General features: G+C 39.5%; 1 protein-coding gene and 1 long non-coding RNA gene across 2 annotated transcripts; both read left to right on the top strand.

Annotated features, from left to right (window-relative positions):
• The first annotated feature begins 1,139 nt into the window (after positions 1-1,139).
• Positions 1,140-2,135, top strand: LOC138899255 (uncharacterized). The gene has a single exon (XM_070185399.1). The coding sequence runs from the start codon at positions 1,140-1,142 to the stop codon at positions 2,133-2,135; it is 996 nt and encodes a 331-aa protein (XP_070041500.1).
• An 18,313-nt stretch (positions 2,136-20,448) lies between these two features.
• LOC138899609 (uncharacterized) lies at positions 20,449-22,030 on the top strand. Its single transcript, XR_011411346.1, has 4 exons — positions 20,449-20,577; positions 20,808-21,086; positions 21,163-21,285; positions 21,381-22,030. It is a non-coding gene; the product is annotated as an uncharacterized lncRNA (long non-coding RNA).
• The last annotated feature ends 588 nt before the right edge of the window (positions 22,031-22,618 follow it).

The raw sequence follows: 22,618 nt of genomic DNA, 5'->3' as shown, positions 1-22,618 counted from the left end.
ACCGCAAATACGTTCCCCATTAATCAGGTTCAAGATCTCGCTCTACTCAATCTTATATGCAATCTAAAATTCCCTCTCCCGAGTTCAATCCTAGATTCATAGATAGTATTCAATTGGTGATCAATCAATCAAATAATTAAGCGAAAGATTGAATAAATAAACCAATATGATAAAATAATAAGAACAATTCAAGCTTCAAACTACAACGTTCATGCAGCACCCAAAACTCTAGAACTAATAAACTATGAGATTAAAAGAAGAGAAGAGAAGAAAAACTAGTTAGAAGCCTCCTCCCAAGCGTGGTGTGTGTGTAGACATATAAAATTTATTGGGTATGATCCATAAAAAATTTGGATTAAATTCAATTGGGATAAATAATTAATTTGGACTTTACAAATTAAATTAGTCCATTTTATTATTTTCAAGCCCAAGACCCATATTATCTTAAGGCCTAGACTCATGCCATGTGTCAAGTGACATTGCATATCCAGTCAAACTGCAAGCCAAAAAGATGATGCCACGTGTTAAATGATGTGGCAATCCAAGTCAAAAAGCAAGAACCAACCACAGGTCGCCAAGTGGCTAAAATGATATGGGCCAATCAGAATCAAGCAAGAGAGTTCATATGTAGTTGGACTGTCCATCCTTTACAACTATAAATAGAGGGGTTACATAACTCTTAGGGGACATGCAGAGTTGGAGAAGAACATTCCGCAATTGGTGAAGGCATCCACAAACAGAGAGATCAATCATCAAGTACATAAGTTCTTCAACAAAGGAGTGATCAACGGAGTTCTTCACGGAGATCAACCCGTAACAACAAAGTGTTGCTCGACGTTCTTGGCGATTAAATACATCACAAAGAGGTCTGCATCATCCTACATTCGAGAAAGATGCTTCTCAATCCATCGAATCACGAAGAATTTTAGAGAGGAGAATCAAGGGATACATAGAATTGTACTCACAAATATTTATCAATAAATTCTCTTTTTTCTTCATATTATTTTTGTTGCAGTTTATTTTCCGGACTACGAAAATTTGTTGTGAACAAATTTTTGGCACGCCCAGTGGGACTCATTCTGTCCTTCATCACTCCTTCTTGCAAGTTGAAAACTACGAACTTCATATCTACTGCTACAATGGCCTTCCGCAAGTGTGATGTTTCATGCAAAGATACTACTACTGCCGCATCCACTGAGCTCAGTCATGTTGGCCCGATCACTCGAAGCAAGTTTAAAGCTAGTGGCTTGGATGGATCTGAATACTTCGCCTCCTTGGAGATGGAAAAGAAGAGAAGATCTCACATGACGTCTGCAACCACAATCTTTGGGAGCAACACCCCATTCTCGCTATTTGACAAACTTTCTCCAACAGCCTCCAACCTTGGTGAATTTGAGGATCTGGTGGATTCTCCGGTTTCAACGAAAGTCAATTCTTTAATGACCGACGCAAGTAACATGGATGAAACGTTTGCCATGATGGAACAGACTATAGAAGTCTTGAAGAAATCTATTGAAGACAAAGACCTTCAAATTGCTCAACTCATGAACAAACTCGAGGCCTATGCACCTGGAGAGTCAAGTCATGTCCCTCCTTGTTCACCTGTCTTCACCTCACAAAACACGCATGTCGAGGAATCATTTGCCAAGTTCAACATTCAGAGGGAACAAAAATCCACTTCGGTTGTGGCATTATCTGTCCAACAATTGCAAGACATGATAACAAACACCATCAGAGCTCAATACGGCGGACCATCACAAAGTTTATTATACTACTCTAAGCCTTATACTAATAGGATTGATTGTCTAACTATGCCAACCAATTATCAACCACCAATGCTGCATCAATTTGATGGCAAAGGAAACCCAAGAAAACATATTGCCCACTTGGTCGAGACTTGTAGCAATGCTGGAATGCATGGCGACCTTTTGGTAAAGCAGTTTATTCGTTCGTTGAAAGGGAACGCATTTGACTGGTATATTAACTTGGAGCCCGAGTCCATTGATAGTTGGGAGCAACTTGAGAAGGAATTCCTTAATCGTTTTTACAGTACCCCACGAACTGTAAGCATGATAGAGTTGACAGGCACCAAGCATAGAAAAGACGAGCCTGTGGTGGATTACATCAATCGTTAGAGGGCATTAAGTTTGGACTGCAAGGATCGCCTTTCATAAATATCTGGTGTGGAGATGTGCATTCAGGGAATGCACTGGGGCCTTTTGTACATCCTACAAGGGATCAAACCGCAAACTTTTGAAGAACTTGCAACGCGAGCTCACGACATGGAGTTAAGTATCACAAGCCATGGAAAGGCATCTCCATTCGCTGATCAGAAGGAGTTCAAGAAAAATATTGCATCAAAGAACCAAACCAAAGAATCTATGCTGGTGAAACTTCTGTGAAAGTCACGACTAATCAAAAGGTCAAGGAGGATAAGACCCCGAGTCAATATCCCAAAGAGGAGAAACGTCGTCCAACCTTGAAGGAATTAGAGGCGAAGGTTTATCCGTTCCAGATTCAGACGTACCCACGATTCTTGATGAGTTGTTGACCAAGAAAGTCATCTATCTCCCTGAATAAAAAAGGCCTAAGAAAATTGGTAAATTTGGCGATCCGAAATACTGCAAGTTTCATCGCGTCATTAGCCATCCTACAGAGAAATGCTTCATCCTAAAGGAGAAAATCATGGCTCTTGTAAGTGAAGGAAAAATCATCATAGACATGGATGAAACAGCAGAAGCAAATCATGCAAGTATCACGCTCAAGGAAAAGAAGTGTTCAAGGTTGCGGAACGCGTCAAGCACCGCCTTCTTACAATTTCGAAGTTTCGAGCCCGTTGAAGTTGATCTTCCTTGGAAAACTCTTGAAGGTTCACTAGAGCTGGACACTCGGTCCAAAGACAAAGACGATGAGGGTTGGACTCAAGTCATTCATAAGAAATGAAGACATCAAGAAGTTTTGAGGCTACCACTTCCTAATCCAAGAGCAAAAATAAGCGATGTGGATAAGCTACAACCACCAAGAATTATCATATCTTCTATTAGCAAGAAGATTAACAGTTCCTTATTGCCGAAGTTCCGAAATCTCATCACATTGCATGAATTCTTTCCTAAAAAATTCCTTCATTGAGGTCACGTTGGTGCAACTCATGTAGTTTCTAGTACTGACGAAACAAAGGAAAGCAACGATGAGCTCGCTCCATTGAAAACACAAGAACATTATGATAACAGAAAAGTTATCACATGTTGTGAAACAATTTCCTTCACATATGATGACTTGGTACTAGGGTCTAGGCCACATAACAAACCTTTGTTAGTTGTAAGGGCCATTCGGGAACAACATCTCAATTGCATACTTGTTGATGATGGTTCGGCTGTCAACATCATGCCAAAGATGGTGCTAAAAAAGCTTGGAATCTCTATCGATGAGCTATCCAAAAGTAACCTAACAATCCAAGGTTTCAACTAAGGAGGACAACGAGCCATAGGTATGATTCGCGTGGTATTATCCATTGGTGAGATGAAGTCAAACACCCTGATTCACATCATAGATGATAAAACATCATACAACCTACTGCTCTGACGTCCTTGGATTCATGAGAATGGAGTGGTGTCGTCTACTTTGCATCAATGTCTGAAGTACATTATGGATGGAGATATAGTCAAAATTGAAGCAGACATCAATCCTTTCACTGAGACGGAGTCATACTTTGCAGATGCAAAATTTTACCTAGATTTTTGTAAACCGAGTGTCGAGAAACCATCATTAGTCGACGAAGCAAAAGTCAAGTCAGAGGAAGAAAATAAGGCTCAATGGACTACCACCAAGCTGCCTAAGAATAGAACTGAAGAAGTCTCCATTAAGATGTCATCATCTGAAGGTGACATACAAACAAAGAGTGATAAGGAGCATCTAGTTTTTTGCTATGTTCCACGTGAGCGTTGAAAGAAAGGTCAACCTTTGCTACAGTAATGTACTCCAAATAAGCAAATGAGTCACAAAGATATCCAACATTTGAAGGAGCATATGACTGTCCTAGTTGCACAAATCCCATACGTGACTTGTGAGTCTACTAAAGGCAATCTCCAAGCTGATAAAATAAAAGGGCATTGATCCTAAGGCTTTCATACTGCTTGAAAAGTCTAGTTATGACTTCTCCAATCCATCAAGACTAGGAGAACTCAAAGACGAAGTCACTGATGAAAAGATACATGGGCTCAATGAGTCCCAAATGAAGTTGAGAAAGCAAGGGCACTACGTCGCCACTCCAAAGTTTGGGTTGGGATTCAGTTTGGAAAAGCCTCTTCGAATTTCATCTAAGAGAAGAAAAGATATAGCTTCATCACAACACACCTCGGTAGAGGAGATGGAGGAAGTTAAGGGAAAGAAAATAAAACAACGCGCATCAGTTTTTGATCGCATTGGAGGCTCAACCCCTCGGGTCTCGGTATTTGAAAGGCTAAGTCACAAAGGTGAAAATGTATCTTCCAAACATCTAAGGGAATTTTACACTACCTCAAAGACCTCCGTCTTTTGTCGCCTGGGAACCATAAGGAAGCCACCATCTAGAAATATATTGTCAAAACATAAGGAGCAAGTCCACGAGGAGTGGGGTCATTTTGAAGTTGTTGCTGACAAAGAAATCTGTAGTGTTTTCCCATCACGTATGAAGAGGAAGTCCATTTTGTCAATAACCACGGATGGTCCACTGAAGGTGTAAAGGAGAACCATTGTTTACACTTGCCAGCCTCGTAAAGAAGCAGAGAAAGAGAAATAAGCCATGCCGACTATCCAAGAAAGTCAAACAGAAAAGTCAGACTTTGTGGAAACATCCTATCACATAACTGTGGAAGATAGCCCATGCCTTGACATTGATGATGAAGTACACAAGGATCCCCCTCAACTAGAAGATGGCGGACAATCGACTATAGATAAGCTTAAGGAACTCAATTTAGGCACTCGGGAAGATCCACGCACCACCTTCATTAGTACGCTTCTTATGCCTCAGGAGGAGGAGGAGGAATACTCCAAGTTATTGACCGAGTACAAAGATGTCTTCTCTTGGTCATATAAAGAAATGCCTCATGTTAGTCCTAAGGTAGTCGTTCATCATTTAGGGATCAAAAGTGTAGCACGCCCTGTGAAGCAGTCACAACGCATGTTTCGACCCGAGCTAGTACCATAAATTGAAGTCGAAGTCAACAAGCTCATCGAGGCGGGATTTATTTGAGAGGTGAAGTAACCATCATGGATATCGAATATTGTACCTGTCAAGAAGAAGAATGGTCAAATACGTGTTTGTGTTGACTTTCAAGACCTAAACAAGGCATGTCTGAAATATGACTTTCCGCTATCAATTATTGAACTAATGGTTGATGCTACAACAGGTCATGAAGCTATGTCATTCATGGATGGGTCCTCCGGATACAATCAAATCAGAATATCTTCAAAAGATGAAGAGTGTACTATTTTCCGAACTCCAAAAGGGATATACTGCTACAAAGTGATGCCCTTGGTCTAAACAATGTTGGTTCCACCAATCAATGCGCGATGCAAAACATATTTGATGACATGCTTCATAAGAGGGTTGAATGCTACGTCGATGATTTGGTGGTGAAGACAAAGAGTAGGCGTTGCCACCTTGAAGACCTTTGAATTATTTTTAAAAGGTTAAGAAAATTTGACCTGAAGATGAATCCACTCAAGTGTGCATTTGGAGTTACCTCAAGAAGGTTTCTTGGCTATATTGTGCGTCATCATGGAATTGAAGTTGATCCCGCAAAGTTTGACTCCATTCAGAAAATGCCCAAGCCAAAGAACTTGAGGGAGCTTCGAAGTCTCCACGGAAACTTAGCATTCATCCGGAGGTTCATCTCTAATTTGGCCGGACGATGTCAACCCTTCAATCATCTATTGAGGAAGGATATCCCTTTTCATTGGGATCAGTCATGTCAAAAGGCTTTTGAAAGCATCAAGAGATACTTGCTGAATCCACCTGTGTTAGGGGTGCCAATGCTTGGGAAGCCATTAATACGCTACATCGCGTCACAAGAACGTTCCCTTGGAGCACTACTTGCTCAAGAGAATGAGGAAGGAAAGGAACAAGCCTTGTACTACCTCAGTCAAACTCTAGTAGGAGCTGAATTGAACTATACGCCTGTTGAGAAAATATGCTTAGCGTTACTTTATGCGATAAAGAAGCTAAGGCATTATTTTGAAGCATACACCATCAAGCTCATATGTAACGACCCAACTGGTCGTTTTGAGCATTTGCACTTCACTCGGTAGTTTACGGGCATGAGTAGATCCATATAATGTATTATGACTTATGTGAATCGTCGATTTTGATTTTCAAGTTATTCGGAATCGAATTGGAAGAATGGATTTCATTGTTGAAGCTTTAAATTGGGAGAGTTGACCAAGTTTGAATTTTTGTGAATTTGAACCCGGAACGGAGTTTTGATCGTTCCGATAGGTCCGCTAGGTGAGTTTGACTTAGGAGCGCATCCGGATTGTGATTTGGAGGTCCGTAGTGGAATTTGGCTTGAAATGGCAAAAGTTGGATTTTTGTAAAATTTGACCGGCAGTGGACTTTTTGATATCGGATTCGGATTGTGATTCCGGGAATTGGAATAGCTTCATTTTGTCATTTTGGACTTGTGTGTAAAATTTGGATTCATTCTGGTTGATTTACTATGTTTCGGCACGAGTTATTGAAGTTGAAAAGTTCAAATTTCATAGATTTTGATTTGAGGTTTGTTATAGCGCGATTGTTATTATTGAGGGATGGATCTTCCCTGGACATGGATCTTGTCCGAAGCATTATATACCTGGTGATGGATCTTCTCCATGGGCTGGATTGGCCCTACTTGGTACTGAGTGACTGATGATCAGTTGATGTGTATATTCCGAGATGGATCTTCCGAGTGATTGAGCATGATGAGTGGAATGTGTGAGGAAGTGAGATTGAGTACTCTGAGAGTATGAGTACACGAGTTCATCTCTGAGATACATTGCATTGACATACACACATGACATACATGCATATAGATGTATTTTTCTCATATTGTACGGTATCACGTCATTCATGACTTCTCACACATGTTGACATATGGGAATAGTGATGCATTAGTTTTACACTGGCTATCTGGAAGGAAAATGAAACATCTTAATTATTACTGAAAGGATTTTTGGGAAAATCATTGTTTTCAAACTTACTCATATTTTGGCAAATTTTGGTAAAAGATTTGAGTTTTTACTGAAATACTTGAAAAGCATGCCGACTTTTCAGGAACTGTGAGCGAGCTGAGCATTTTATTTCTGAGATACTCTTTTTATTACTCATACTATGTTGTTATGAATTGTTGTAGAATATTGGTATTGGACCCGACCTTGTTCTAGCTCGTCACTACTTTCAATCTAAGGTTAGTTTTGTTACTTTTTGAGTATATGGGGTCGGGTGAACTCATACTACACTTCTGCACCTTGCGTGCAGATATTGACTGCTGACGTTGCCGTGATCGAAGGGAGCCGGAATCGAAGATGTACCTACGTTTCGGTTGTAGCTGCCTCTTGTTCATGGTAGCCTTAGATCTATAAAGCTCTGTTTATGTACTCTTCAAACAGATGATGTATTTACTTCATTTCAGCTTTGTAAATTCTATTCGTAGAAGCTCATGATTTATACTACCAGTCCTTGGGGAATGTATCAGAGTCAGATATTTCTTTACTTAATTACTTTATTAATTGTTAATAGAACTGGTTAGTGGTTAATTGGCTTACCTGACGGATTAGGTTAGGTTCTATCATGACTAGGTGGATTTAGGGTCGTGACAGTTGGTATCAGAGCTCTAGGTTCATAGGTTCTACACGTCATGAGCAAGTGTCTAGTAGAGTCTTACGGATCGGTATGATGATGTCCATACCTATCTTCGAGAGGCTATAGGACATTTAGGATATACTTCCCATCTTTCTTTTCTTATCGTGTGACATTGATTCAGCTTGAAGAGTAACTCTTTGAATTCTTTCCACGCATTTATATGCGCATGTGAGCGCTCGGTATCGGCTGTGCGCCGGCGGCTTATGATTCTATGGTTGAGGTGCGAGATATGGTTTTGGCGTGCTGATGATGGGCCAGTCTAGAGGACTTGAGACCGGGTTTTGACGGTAGCTTGAGCGTGGAGATTTTGATTGTGTGAGCACGTGCTTTTGGGACATATAGGTCCGTTGGTGTCCCTATTAGTGTAATTTGTGATTGGATGACTATGTGGTGAGTATGATGTGACTGCGAGTTGTGTTCAGATTGCTCGAATATGACGAGAAAAGTTTACTTGAGATGTAGCAATGACTATGGGGTGTTTGATTTCTGTTTTGATTTGGCGTATGGTCTCGAGCTATGGGTGTGTTGAGGGATCTCTCATGTTGTTTAGTTGTGGAGTGAAGTAGATTCTCATGTCTTGTTGATGATTTTAGAATCGAGAAAATTAAGTGATTGCGTAGTAGTCGTGACTATGGAAGGGTATATAGAGATGTTAGTTTGAGGCAAAACAGGTGGGTTATCTCCTGCGAGGTGTCCTGGGGTTGTGTGATCCCTATGATGTTTTGTAAAGAGTTCTCTTTTACCAGTGAATGATATATGTTGCAATTTGAGTTTGGATCGCTTGTGAAAGTTGGCTTAACCATCACGAGGATGAACGCGAGATTTGCAGATGATTTGAGGTACTAGATGGTTTGTGTTGCATGAGCGGATGAAGGATTTAGTAGAATCTCACTGTGTTATTATGGTAGTAATGGGGTATGGTTATTGTAAGTAATCAGATGTTTTATTCCATGGCTTTGAGCCAAGTGGGGGAGTCTGCTATCGACGAGTTGATTGCACGGTTATGTGTTGTATTGGTTTCGGTTCGGGGTATACTGGTGAATCAGTTATGACTTGCAGAGGTCGAGATCGATAATGACTCGGGTAAAGGAATTTCTAGATACAGGTTGTATTGCACTCTATGGGTATATGGGAATCATAAAATAATTGGATGGTTATTCGTGAAGGATGTAGTGTACATAGAGTAGGAATTTGCTCGGTTGTTTAGGAGTGTGGGTTACTCCCTTGGGTGTTGGTGTGCTAATGGGGCACAAGTCGTTCGGTCCGTTTGGTTGGTTTAATTGAGATTTGAGCAGAGTGGATGACTCTCGAGAATGGTTCTAATGGATTCAAGAATTATATGTAGCAATTGAGAATTTCGGATTAGTATATGGCTAGGATTTGATATTTGCATTGGACGGTGTAGAGACTTGTGGCATTTTTATATCATTATGGATTATGCATTTCAGTATCAAAAAGGTGAAGGAAACAATTTTACGTTCACATAAGGTCTCCTTAGAGTGGGTGTCTAGGTTGAGGTGATTTGGGGTGAGAGGGAAGTCAGCAGCTTATGGGCCTTAGGGCGTTGTGGTTTTATACTAGGGTCTCTTGTGTGGCGAGTTTTGGTTGAGGATTGTGGTATTATGGAGAGGAGAACTATCAATTTGAAGGTAATTCGGAAAGAACTCGGAGAGTTAGGACAACTTAGTAGTAGGTTGGATCAGCACAGTAATGGATATAATCGGTTCTTTGGGTACTTATGATGTGTCTAGTCTCTACAGGTGTTTCGTGGTAATGCTCTTGGGTTTTGGCAACCTGCGTGGCTGGGTTGAGTTAGAGAGATTCGGTTCTGATAGCTTGGTTATGTGCAAATGGACTTCGAAGGGTTCTCAATGGTTTCTACCACAGTTCGAGGAGTATATTTCATACTGGCATGGGGAGCATGTAGTGTATAGTGATTTTCTCCTGGATGCAATCAAATGGAATGTCCTTGGCTAATTGAGTATGTAGTTGCTTGTGACTCGGAGTGGACTATGAAGTTCTCGTATTTTTCATATGATGGCATGGTATATGCGGTGTGTTGTGTGGGATTAAGATTTACATGAGCGAGATCACAATTCAGTTTTGAAGGGAAGGTCATAAAATCCTTAGGCAGCATGGATGGTTTCAGATGACCAGGTAAATGATATTACTAATCGGTATGTCTTGATGAGAGTATACATTTCAGAAGGGGAAATGTGTTTTGATTTATGGATATTTCACTAGTACTGCGGCACTCTCCTGGTTGATCCAGTACTGATATTCAAATTTTGCTATGTGGCACGGAAGAATTTTAGAAGTATTCCTCGTGGGATGATCATGTATGAGAGATGTGATATACATTCGGGCGGTGGAGTTGGGATCAGATATGGTGATTCGCGTGTTCTATGAATTTGGAGACTGAGAGTTCTCAAGAGTAGATTGTTTCATTGTTGTGGACTGTGAAGTCATGGACGAAGCTAGCCAGATGATAGTATGTGTTATGATTCAGTCATTATGGGCTTTCGGATGATTATTTATCTATTTGTGGGTGCCCGGAGTTGATTTGGGGGTCCATTGGTAGGCCCAATTAGGATGTGTATTCTACACCGAGCCGGATTGGTTGGCTCTATATTGCTATTGTTGAGGGATGTGCCATTCAGTTGTTGTTGAGCTTATTCGTGTTCTAAAAGGATCCATGCGTTACTCTTCTATGCTAAAAGGAGTTGTGATTCGTTGGCTATAAGTACACCTGGTGCGGTTCTATTTGGGCTTTATAGCGGAATTTGAGCGAGATGAGTAATTGGGTATTGCATGGTTGATGGCGTATGGGTTATGTTCTTTCGGGTTTGTGTGGCATTGTGTCATCTGCTTCTCCATGGTTATGGTAATGCACTTTGAGTACTTGATGTCGGATTGTGCGTCATTATTGATTTTGAGCATGGTGGCTGAGGTATTTCATATGGATCAGTGTTTGGATGGGGTCACGCATTGCAGCGAATTTGTGTTGAGATATGATCCCTTGTGTTAGATTCGTGTGTTTTGGTTCTACGGTGTGTGATAGGTTCTTAACATTGCATTGTGGTGGTACTTGTTGAGCTTGCGGGACAGTTCTCTCGTCTGAGTCATTTTTCCATGATTGAGTACATTTGGAATGTTGCTTATTGGTGCACGGATTGCTTGGGTTGTGGCTTTAGATTGTATGGGTGTGTCATGTCACTAGAGTGGTCGTGCCGGATGAGATGAGGTCATTGGACCTAGAATGGATACTATCAGAATAGATTACAGCACGGTTAGAAGGATAATATCGAAAGTCGGCTTAGAAATTTGCTATAGTTCTTGTCAAAGGAGAGGGAGCTCTATGACTGGTGGATCTGATGAATGGTTACAAGTTTCTGTGTGTTTCTTTTATCATCGGTAGTGTATGAAGGTTTTAGAATGGAGTCTTGTTTGATATGAGGTTTATTACCGGCATTGGGTTATTTTGACCAGCTACTGTAATTAGAGATCATTGCTACGAGTATCTGTGTTATGTGATATATTATGCAATTGTATCTTGGGTTATGGTTGCGGCTTGGTACAACTTGTTCAGACTTATACACGGTGTAGGTTGCGAGATTCTGATCTTATAGAAAGTTCCGGATGTTAGAAATTGGATTCTAAGGCTTATGGGCTAGGTTAAATTGAGAAATTTCAGTTATGTTGTGTTATCGGACCTGTATGGGATAGGGTGACGTGGGATTACCCCTGGGTATGTGCATGGTAAGGTTACACGGCAGTTTGATGACTTTGAGCACAACTCTAGACACGTTCGAGGACGAACGTATGTTTAAGTGGGGGAGAATGTAACGATCCAACCGGTCGTTTTGAGCATTTGCACTTCGCTCGGTAGTTTACGGGCATGAGTAGATCCGTATGATGTATTATGACTTATGTGAATCGTCGGTTTTGATTTTTAAGTTATTCAGAATCGAATTGGAAGAATGGATTTCATTGTTGAAGATTTAAATTGGGATAGTTGATCAAGTTTGACTTTTTGTGAATTTCATCCCGGAACGGAGTTTTGATGGTTCCGGTAGGTCAGTTGGGTGATTTTGGATTTAGGAGCGCATTCGGATTGTGATTTGGAGGTCCGTAGTGGAATTTGGCTTGAAATGACGGAAGTTGAATTTTTGGAAAGTTTGACCGGGAGTGGACTTTTTGATATCAGATTTGGATTGTAATTCCGGGAATTGGAATAGCTTCGTTTTGTCATTTGGGACATGTGTAAAAAATTTGGGTTCATTTCGGGTTGATTTGCTATGTTTCGGCACGAATTATTGAAGTTGAAAAGTTCAAAGTTCATAGATTTCGATTTGAGGTGTGATTCGTCATTTTGATGTTGTTATGTGTGTTTTGAGGCCTCGAGTAGGTCCGTGCTATGTTATGGGACTTGTTGGTATACTTGGTCGGGGTCCCAAGGGGCTCGGGCGTGTTTCAGATTTACTTCACATCATTTTCTTCATGTTTTCATTGCTGGTTGCTGCTGGTTCTAGTGTCACCGCACCTACGGTTGGTTTGCGCAGGTGCGATGGTCGCAGAAGCGACAAAAGGAGTCACAGGAGCGGAGGTGTTGCTGGTAGAAGGATTCCACATAAGCGGATGTTCATTCGCATCTGCGAAGGCGCAGATGAGGTGTGAAAGGGTGCAGAAGCGAACGTCAGCGCAGGAGCGCAATTTGGAATCGCACATGTGTGTGCGCAGTAGCGGAGTTTCTACCGTAGGTGCGAAGGCAAACCTCCAGTGCTTCTTCACAGAAGCGTGTTTTTGGTCGCAAAAGCGACGCCGCAGAAGCGGCTAATGTGCCGCAGGTGCGTGAATGCTGGGGCAGAATGCTATAAATCGAGGCTTTGGTTCTTTTATCATATTTTGAGATGTGAGACTCGGATTGAGGCAATTTTTGGAGCAATCTTCATCACAAGGATTGGGGTATGTATTCTACACTTGGTTTTGATCGTATTTCATGAATCTATCTTCATTTTTGGCATTGCTTGATGAATCTTAAAGAGAAATTGGGGGTTTTAGTCTAAAGTTCCATAATGTGAATTTTTGAGTTTTGAACATCGATTTGGAGTTGGATTAGAGTGAAACTAGTATGGTTGGACTCGTAATTGAATGGGTTGTTGGATTTTGTAAATTTTGTCAGGTTCTGAGGTGCGGGCCCAAATTGGGCTTTTGGCCAGTTTTGAGCTTTTGATTCAAGATTTGATCTTTTTCGATCGGGATTTGTTCCTTTAGCATTATTTGATGTACTTTAGTTGTTTTTCGTTAGTTTCGAGCCATTCGGAGGTCGAAAATCACGGGATGGAATTTTTGGAGCATCGTCTGGCTTGCTCGGTATTTGGATTTGTCTTGTTCGAGGTAAGTAACTCCTCTAATCTTAGAGCTGAGGGTATGAACCCTGACTATACGTGTTATGTGTTTGGTGTTGAGATGACGCACATGCTAGGTGACGGGTGTGTGGGCGTGCACCGTGTGAATTGTGATTCCGTTATTTCTGTGGTACTGTGTAGTTACCTGAACTTATCTGTAATCATGAAATCTCTACGTACTAAAGTTATCGAGCTATGATTCGCTTTAGAAGCCATGCCTAGGCTACATGCTTATCTTATGGGACCTACTGAGGTCATATCTGTTGTTGAGTTATCTGCTTTCATTGCATTACATACTCAGTCATACGCATTCATATGTACATCATATCTCAATCTCTGTTGCTATTTATTGATACATCATATCATCATTTTTGGGCCAGTTTCATGACATTGTGAGCCAGCGAGAGAGATACTGGAGAGTTTGATGACTGAGTGAGGTCGAGGCCCTGATTGTGAGGATATTGATATTATGGCACGTGAGTTGTCCGTGCGGATCAATATATTGATACTATAGCACGTGAGTTGTCCGTGCAACACGTAAGTTATCTGTGCGGTTTATAGTGCTTGGGCTGAAGGACCCCCTCCGGAGTCTGCACACACACTCCAATGAGCGTTATTGTTATTATTGAGGGATGGATCTTCCTTGGACATGGATCTTGTCTGAAGCATTATATACCTGGAGATGGATCTTCTCCATGGGCTGGATTGGCCCTACTTGGTACTGAGTGACTGGTGATCAATTGATGTGTATATTCCGGAATGGATCTTCCCTGGGCCGGATTGGCCATATACAATACCGAGTGATTGAGCATGATGAGTGGAATGTGTGAGGAAGTGAGATTGAGTACTCTGAGAGTGTGAGTACATGAGTTCATCTCTGAGATACATTGCATTGACATGCACACATGACATACAGGCATAGAGATGTATTTTTCTCATGTTGTACGGTATCACGTCATTCATGACTTCTTACACATGTTGACATATGAGCATAGTGATGCATTGGTTTTACACTAGCTATCTGTAAGGGAAATGAAACATCTTAATTATTACTAAAAGGATTTTTGGAAAAATCATTGTTTTTAAACTTACTCATATTTTTGGCAAATATCTATAAAATATTTGAGTTTTCACTGAAATACTTGAAAAGCATGCCTACGTTTTTGGAACGGTGAGCGAGCTGAGCATTTTATTTCTAAGATACTCCTTTTATTACTTATACTATGCTGTTATGAATTGTTGTGGGATATTGGTATTGGACCCGACCTTGTTCTAGCTCGTCACTACTTTTAACCTAAGGTTAGGTTTGTTACTTATTGAGTAGATGGGGTCAGTTGTACTATGCTACACTTCTGCACCTTGCATGCAGATATTGACTGTTGCCGTTGCCGTGATCGACGGGAGCCGAAATTGAAGATGTACCTGCATTTCGGTTGTATCTTTCTCTTGTTCATGGTAGCCTTAGATCTATAAAATTTTGTTTATGTACTCTTCAAACAGATGATGTATTTACTTCATTTCAGCTTTGTAAACTCTATTCGTAGAAGCTCAGGATTTGTAATACCAGTCATTGGGGAATGTATCAGATTCAGATATTTCTTTACTTAATTGCTTTATTAATTGTTATTAGAACTAGTTAGTGGTTAATTGGCTTACCTGACAGGTTGGGTTAGGTGCCATCATGAATAGGCGGATTTCGGGTCGTGACATCATCTCTCGAGCAGATCCCCTGAAGTGCGTGATGAATCGACATGTTCTTTCTGGATGCCTAGCAAGATGGTCCATATTGTTTAACCAATATGAGATCACATACACACCTCAAAAGGCTGTGAAAGGACAAGCTAGCCAATTTTCTAGCTGATCACCCTCTTCCAGCGGAATGGGAGCTTTCTGATGAGTTTCCGGATGAAGACGTTTTGTTCATTGAAGAATTGCCACCATGGACAATGTTCTTTGAGGCACATCGTAATGGAGCAGGGGAAGTTATTGTGTTGATCTCTCCAGAAAGACAAGTCTTGCCATTCTCCTTTTTTTAGGTGAAACATGCTCTAACAATGTCGCGGAGTACCAAGCTTTGATCATCGGTCTCGAAATGACATTAGACATGAAGATTCTATAGTTGGTGATCTACGGTGACTCTAAGTTGATCATCAACCAACTGTTGGGGATTTACGAGGTAAAGAAGGAATATCTCTTGTCATACCATCAATATGCTTCTGATTTACTTGAAATATTCGACCAAGTGCTCTTAAACCATGTCCCAAGAGAAGAAAATCGCAAGGCTGATGCTTTGGCTAACTTGGCCACGACAATGGCACCGGTAGAGAATGAGTCAACAAAGGTATATGTGTGTCATCGATGGTTATTCCTAGACTTCTTGATCTTCAAATCAACAAAAGTCATCATACATCTGTTCGAGTGATTGAAGAAGACGATTGGAGGCAACTAGTGATAGAGTACCTTGAACATGGAAAGTTACCTGAAGATCCGCGACAAAGAACAGACATCAAGCGAAGGGCACCACAATTTATCCTCTATAAGAGGACATTATTTCTCTGCTCTTTTGAAGGACTATTCTTGCGATGTCTTGACAAAGAAGAAGCCCACCAAGAGATGGAGGAAGCATATTCTGGCTCATGTAGAGCACACCAATCTGGTCCTAAGCTCCATTTTCACATCAAGAGGATGGGCTACTACTGGCCGACAATGGTGAAGGATTGCATGGAATATGCCAAAATATGTCAAGTGTGTCAATTTCATGCCAACTATATCCACCAACTTCTGAAACCTCTTCATCCAACTGTAGCTTCATGGCCTTTTGATGCATAGGGACTTGACGTTGTTGGACCGCTTCCAAAGTCATCAAAGGGACAGATGTACATATTGGCTGCCACAGACTACTTCTCTAGATGGGCTGAAACTATTCTACTCAAGGAAGTAAAAAAGGAAATTGTTGCCGATTTTATCAAGTCGAACATAATTTTTAGGTACGGCATACCAAGGTACATAATCACGGATAATGGAATGCCATTTGATAATAAGCGCGTGAGGAGTCTATGCGAGAAATTTGGTTTCAAGCAACATAAGTCTTCAATGTATAATGCACCCATCAATGGCCTTGCTGAAGCTTTTAACAAGACGCTTGGTAACCTTTTGAAGAAAGTTATTGCAAAGAACAAGAGAGACTGGCATGAGAAAATTGGTAAAGCTTTGTGGACATACCGAACAACCTTCAGAACTGCTACACAAGTAACTCCTTACTCTTTGGTGTATGGCGTAGAAGCAGTCCTTCCATTGGAGAAACAAATTCCATCATTGTGGATCGCAATCCAAGAAGGACTCACGTCCGAAGAGAATGCTCAACTTCGCCTAGCAGAGTTAGAGGCATTGGATGAGAAAAGATTGGAAGTGCAACAAAAATTGGAGTGCTATCAAGATCGACTAGCTAGAGCCTTCAACAAGAAAGTGCGGCCACGATCATTCCAAGTGGGAGACTTGGTCCTAGCTGTTCGACGACCCATAATCCTCAACAAATGCATAGGTGACAAGTTTACCTCAAAATGGGATGGGCCATATGTTATGAAGGAAGCCTATTCAAGTGGCACATACAAAATTGTTGATAAGGATGGTCTCAGAGTTGGTCCAATCAATGGCAAATTTCTGAAGCAGTACTTCCCATGAAAGTCAGCTACTCTCCTCGACGTACGAGCCTAAACTGCAAGTCATGACACTCCTCAACGTACGAGCCTAAACTGTAAGTCATGACGCTCCTTGATGCATGAGCCTAAACTGCACGTTGCTACACTTCTGGCCCACATGAGTCTAAATTGTGTACGGCCAAAAAAATAAAAAGAGTCTGCTAGGTTAAAAACCTCGCGAGAGGCGATCTAGGTAAAAATTAAGACATTAAAAAAAAACTCATCACTCTGAACTACGTTATGACTTGATCCTCTTCACCGAGGTACATAGGCAGCTTAGACTTTTATTCTAAGTTCAGTCGCATGAGTTTAAAAAAAAGGGTTTGGCTTATGGGATCATCACACTAACTCATCCAAATGTGGAGGCATATATAAAGGAGGAAAAAAAGACAATTAGCGTTGAAGTATAAAAGATATTTTATTGCTTCAATGTTACAAAATTGATACATCTAAAAGTGTAGAGACGAAAGGGATTAGTCATTTTCCTATACAAAAGCCTAAGTCATGAAAATAATCATAAACTAGGCTTTATTGCCGACTCATCTGAATGCTTCTTCCAAGTCCATATGACATCTCCACATTTTAATACACTATCCTCAATGTACGTGTATCGCATTCAGTTGTTGTGATGATCTCTTGACCATGTATCTTATTGTTAGGCCTCGAGCATGATAGTTTGCTTCTCTTGCGCAAGTGTTGGTTGAAGGTCCCGTATATGAGAAGTCATCTCTCTTGAAAAACTTTCAATCACCATGGGAGACGCCACTGATGAACTTCAAGACTGTCAACAAATCAAGTGCAACAGTTGGTGAAGGGGTGGCTCCGAATCTTGAATGACATCTCAGACTGATATCTGGACCCCTTTGAACTTCTTTGCAAGTCTGCAAAAGAAATAAATGAAGTGATAAGATTTGTGAAGAATGATAGCTAAATTTACTACATGCAAGACTGTAGAGTCAATTTCAATAAGAAAAAAAATATTTGTAGGACAACTAAGAGAGCATAGAGTTGGAAAGCGAGCTCAACGGACGACGGGATTAATTTTGGAAAACTAATGTGGTCCATCTAGAAGACGTTCTGCTCCAGACATTTTATATATTGTATATTTTATGTCTAATTTCCAACAACACAAACCTTTTGCAATTTGGAGGCTTCTAACTCAAGATACAATATTTTTTGTTTTGCCGGAGCTACACGAATCTGAAAGTTTACTGCAGCTAGGTCGTATTTTGAGAATTTTCTGTTTCTAACTCAAAAGGGGTTCTGTCATGAAATTCATATGAGATGCAGATCTATGAGTTTACTTTCTAACAGGGCAAACGGATTGCAATTTGGAGATTTCTAGTCCAAGATATGATTTTCTTTATCTAGGGTGCGCAAATCTGGAAATCAAGTATGGCAGATGTCTGTTGCAACTTTAAAATATTATGGCGGAAGTTATGAAAGGATTTTTGCCGTGGTATTTATAGATATTGTGAGTTTCGGAGTTTTTTTTCCAACAGTACAGATAGCCCGTGATTCCGACACCCGAAGCTCGAGATATGAATTTCTCAATGAAAGTGCATAAAGCTGAAATGCAGCAAGGCAGACATCAGGAGAAACTTCAAAATAATGTTGCGAACAATCTAAAAGGAGTTCTCCCACGATATTTTCAAGTGTTATAGGTCTCGAACTTGTCTTTCTGAGGGCGCAGACGGCTCACAATTTGAGCATTCATAGTTTGAGATATGTACTTTCCAATGACAGCATGTAGTGCTATAAATTCGAAATGACAGACTTGTGCATCGCCTTCGAAACACTACTAAAAATCTGCTAAAAACTGACCAAATATTTTCGACCAACGTTGGTCGGTCAAAAAAAACGACCAAAAACCGTCCAGCTTGAACGGAAACTGGGAAAAAAATTATATTTTTTTTAAACTAAATACCGACCAACGTTGGTCGGTAAATTGGTCAACGAATTGACCCAGCTGGTCAGACAAGAAAATTTTGGATTACCGACCAACGTTGGTCGGTAATCTGGATCCAATTTTTTAAATTTTAATAATTATTTTATTATTTAAAATATTTTATAATATTTAAGAATTTATATTTAAAATTACCGATCAACGTTGGTAGGTTAATGTAGGGGAAGCATTTACCGACCAACTTTGGTCAGTAATTTCTGCAAAATAACCGACCAAAGTTGGTCAGTTATTACGTCAACATTGGTCAAACTTTCGAATTACTTTTATATTTACTATCTAAATAATATAAATATAATTCGTTAACACTTTTGTAATACAAATAATGAATACACTAACATATACTATATATAACATGCTATTTATAAATTGATTCATCGACTTATAACTTACTTAGATGCATCGATGAATATTAAAAACAAAATGTTTGATCTATATCGACTAATAGTAAAAACAGAACGTCTCGACCTATATCGATTAATCTAGCTATGCCATGCATTATTAGTGATGAATGAATGAAAAATAAAAGAATTAATACTAAATATCTTTGACATATATATATATATATATATATATATATATATATATATATATATATATATATATATGGATCACAAATTAAATAAACGAAAGAAGCTATTAGTATTAAGTAAACGAGTTAAATTAATAGGTCAAACATGGTCAAACTTTAGCAAGCTATATATATACACACTAACATATACTATAACAAGCTATATATAGTTAAAGTATTACAGTGAAGTGTGTTTGTGTATGTGTGTGTGTGTGTATATATATATATATATATAAGAACACGAAGCGCTAGGACCACAGGGTCGGGTTCTTTTAGGGATAGACTTGGGAAGATACTAATTAGTATATATACTTTATCATCAAATATATCTATTTGTAAATTGATTCATCGACTTATAACTTACTTAGATGTATCGATGAATATTAATCGATGATTCATCAAAACGTCTCGACCTATATATCGATTAATCTATGTCATGCATTATTAGTGATGAACGAATGAAAAAAAAAGTTATTAGCATCAATTACAATATAGTGTATGTGTGTGTGTGAGAAATTACTCACATACTTAATTATAACATAAAAGATTACTTAGATAGATGCTATTATAATTTATTAAAATTAAATAGTTAATATAATTATTTATAAAGATTATGCTTATAGTTTATAATTATTTATAATAATTGCATAGTTAAATAAAATAAATGCTTGTAGTTTATAATATATTTTTTATAGTTTATAATATATATATTTTTTAAAAAACACAAAAAAAAGATTTTTTTTTAAAATTTAAAAACCGACCATTTGGTCGGTTTTTGGTCAAACGGTCAACACTTAATGTACCGACGAAATTTGGTCGGTAATTCTGAAATCATAATTGAAAAACGGGGGAACCCCCATTTCTCTCTTATTTTCCCCTCTCCTTCTCTATTTCCTTCACTCAAAACCTTCCCCTCTCCTTCTCTATTTCCCTCACATAAATTTCATTTCCCACCCCGCGTCGCCACCGCCCAGCCCTCGTCGTCGCCGTCGCCGTCGCCGCTGCCGCTGCCGCTGCCACTGCCGCCCCTCTCCTTCTCCATCTCCTAAAAATTCTAGGTTTGAATTACAATTCATTTATTTATTATTTCTAGGTTTTGTTAATTAGTTATGAATTAGTTTCAATTGATTAGTGTTTCAATTATTTGAACATTGCATTTTATTGAGGATTAGGGTTTAGGTATTATTGAGCAAATTTTCAATCAATTTAAGGTATAAATATTCTTTTAAACAGTTTAATAATTTATATTTATGATGTTTCCATCTAATATTTAACTTTTGAAATATAGAGCAAGTGTGTATGGGAAGACCGCTATAGCACGGAAGTGGCTGCAAATTTTCATCATAAAGCTCGCAAGAGATTGGCGGATGCTTTCTCGGATGCTAGAAAGAAGAACAAGAGGCCTCACTGGTTACTTGAGAATTTGTGGAATGATTTGCCAAGGCAATGGCTTACCGCAGAGTTCTTAGAGAGGAGCGAAAAAGGAAAGAAAGCTCGCGCATCCGAGAAGGGAGGCTCCTTGCACACTGAAGGTTCGATCAACCTAGGGACAATAAAAAGAAGATTGGTACGTAATTGCTTAAATTATTTTACTTTTCTAAGTATATCTATTCTGTTTATTAACTAAATTAATTTATTTTCAGGAAAAGAAGTATGGGCGTCCAATGTGTCATGATGAGCTATTTAAGGAGACACATATTGTGAAGAAGAAGAAGAAAGAGGGGGATCAAGATAGGTGGGTCAAGGACCGGGCCTCGACTGCATATGTAAGCTTTCAATTTTCTTTAAGTATTATAATTTACTTTTATAAAAAATTTGAAATACTGATTTAATTTAAAATAATATTGGATCGCTACCAAAGTAACGTGGAGGAATTCATCCGTAGTCATCCAGCTGGTAAATCGGGTGAGCCAACCCAACCTTCGGACGAGGATGCTGAAACAATATGGTTGGAGTTTGTTGGCAGTCCAAAATGGGGAAGGTATACTGGCTTCCTACTAAAAACTTCCATCGCTATAAGTGTGGAATGCGAGGAATAGGGACTTCCTCGCAAGGCGAGCAACTTAATAGGGAGAGGCTCTCTGCTATGTCGGAGACAGTGACAAAGCTCACATCCGAGCTAGAAGCGGCCAAGGAAAGATAAAGGCTTAGAGATGCTCAATTCCTTGGCATGCAAACTCATATCAGAACTCTCCTATCTAGTGGAGCTTTTCCGTTGCCCCGATCTCGTGAGTCATCTCCAGAGGGTCGACCTCCACGTGATCGTTCCTCCCGTCCTGCTCGTGATCGTTCCTCCCGTCTTCCCCGTGATCGTGCTTCCCGTCCTCCACAAGACCGTTCTCTATATCGTCTTGTAAATGAAAGTTCATCAGACAGTGATGATGATGTTGTAGAAAATACCCCTTGACTTTTATATACTTTGAACTAGACAAATAGAACCAGTTTTGAACTAGTTGTAATTAGTTTTAACTTGGTTTTGAATTTTTATGTTCAATTGAACTTTAATTTGTTAGTTTTAAAGTATATATTGAATGTTTTGGTTGTTGTTGTTGTGTTGTTGTTGTTGTTGTGTTATTGTTGTTATTGTTATTAGGTGTATTGGTATGCTGGCAGGTGGTGTAGCTGCCAAAACAGGCATTTTATGCCAAAATTAAACCCAGAAAAACCAACCAAAGTTGGTCGATTTTTAATTAAAAAAATAAATTATTCCAAAATACCGACCAAAGTTGGTCGGTTAATGAACATTGAATTCCCAGAATTCAACATTACTAACCAACTTTGGTCGGTGTTTTGCGTGCACTGTTGAGATTACCGACCATAGTTGATCGGTAATGTTTAATTTTAATTATTTTAAAAATATATATAATTTCAATTACCGACCAAAGTTGTTTGATTTTTTTAAATTTTAATAATTAATAAAAAAATATAATTTAGTTAAACCGACCAACTTTGGTCGGTAAAATTAAATTAATAAAATATGTTTCCGACCAAAGTTGGTCGGTAAGTACTTAAACTTGTCAGATGGTCGTTTTAAACTACCGACCAAAGTTGGTCGGTAATTTCCAACCAACTTTGGTCGGTAAGCCATTCCGACCATCA

Source organism: Nicotiana tomentosiformis, chromosome 9 (assembly GCF_000390325.3).
Source record: "Nicotiana tomentosiformis chromosome 9, ASM39032v3, whole genome shotgun sequence".
NCBI lineage: Eukaryota > Viridiplantae > Streptophyta > Magnoliopsida > Solanales > Solanaceae > Nicotiana > Nicotiana tomentosiformis.
Note: the sequence above shows the minus strand (reverse complement) of the source record. Positions and strands in the feature narration are given on the sequence as shown.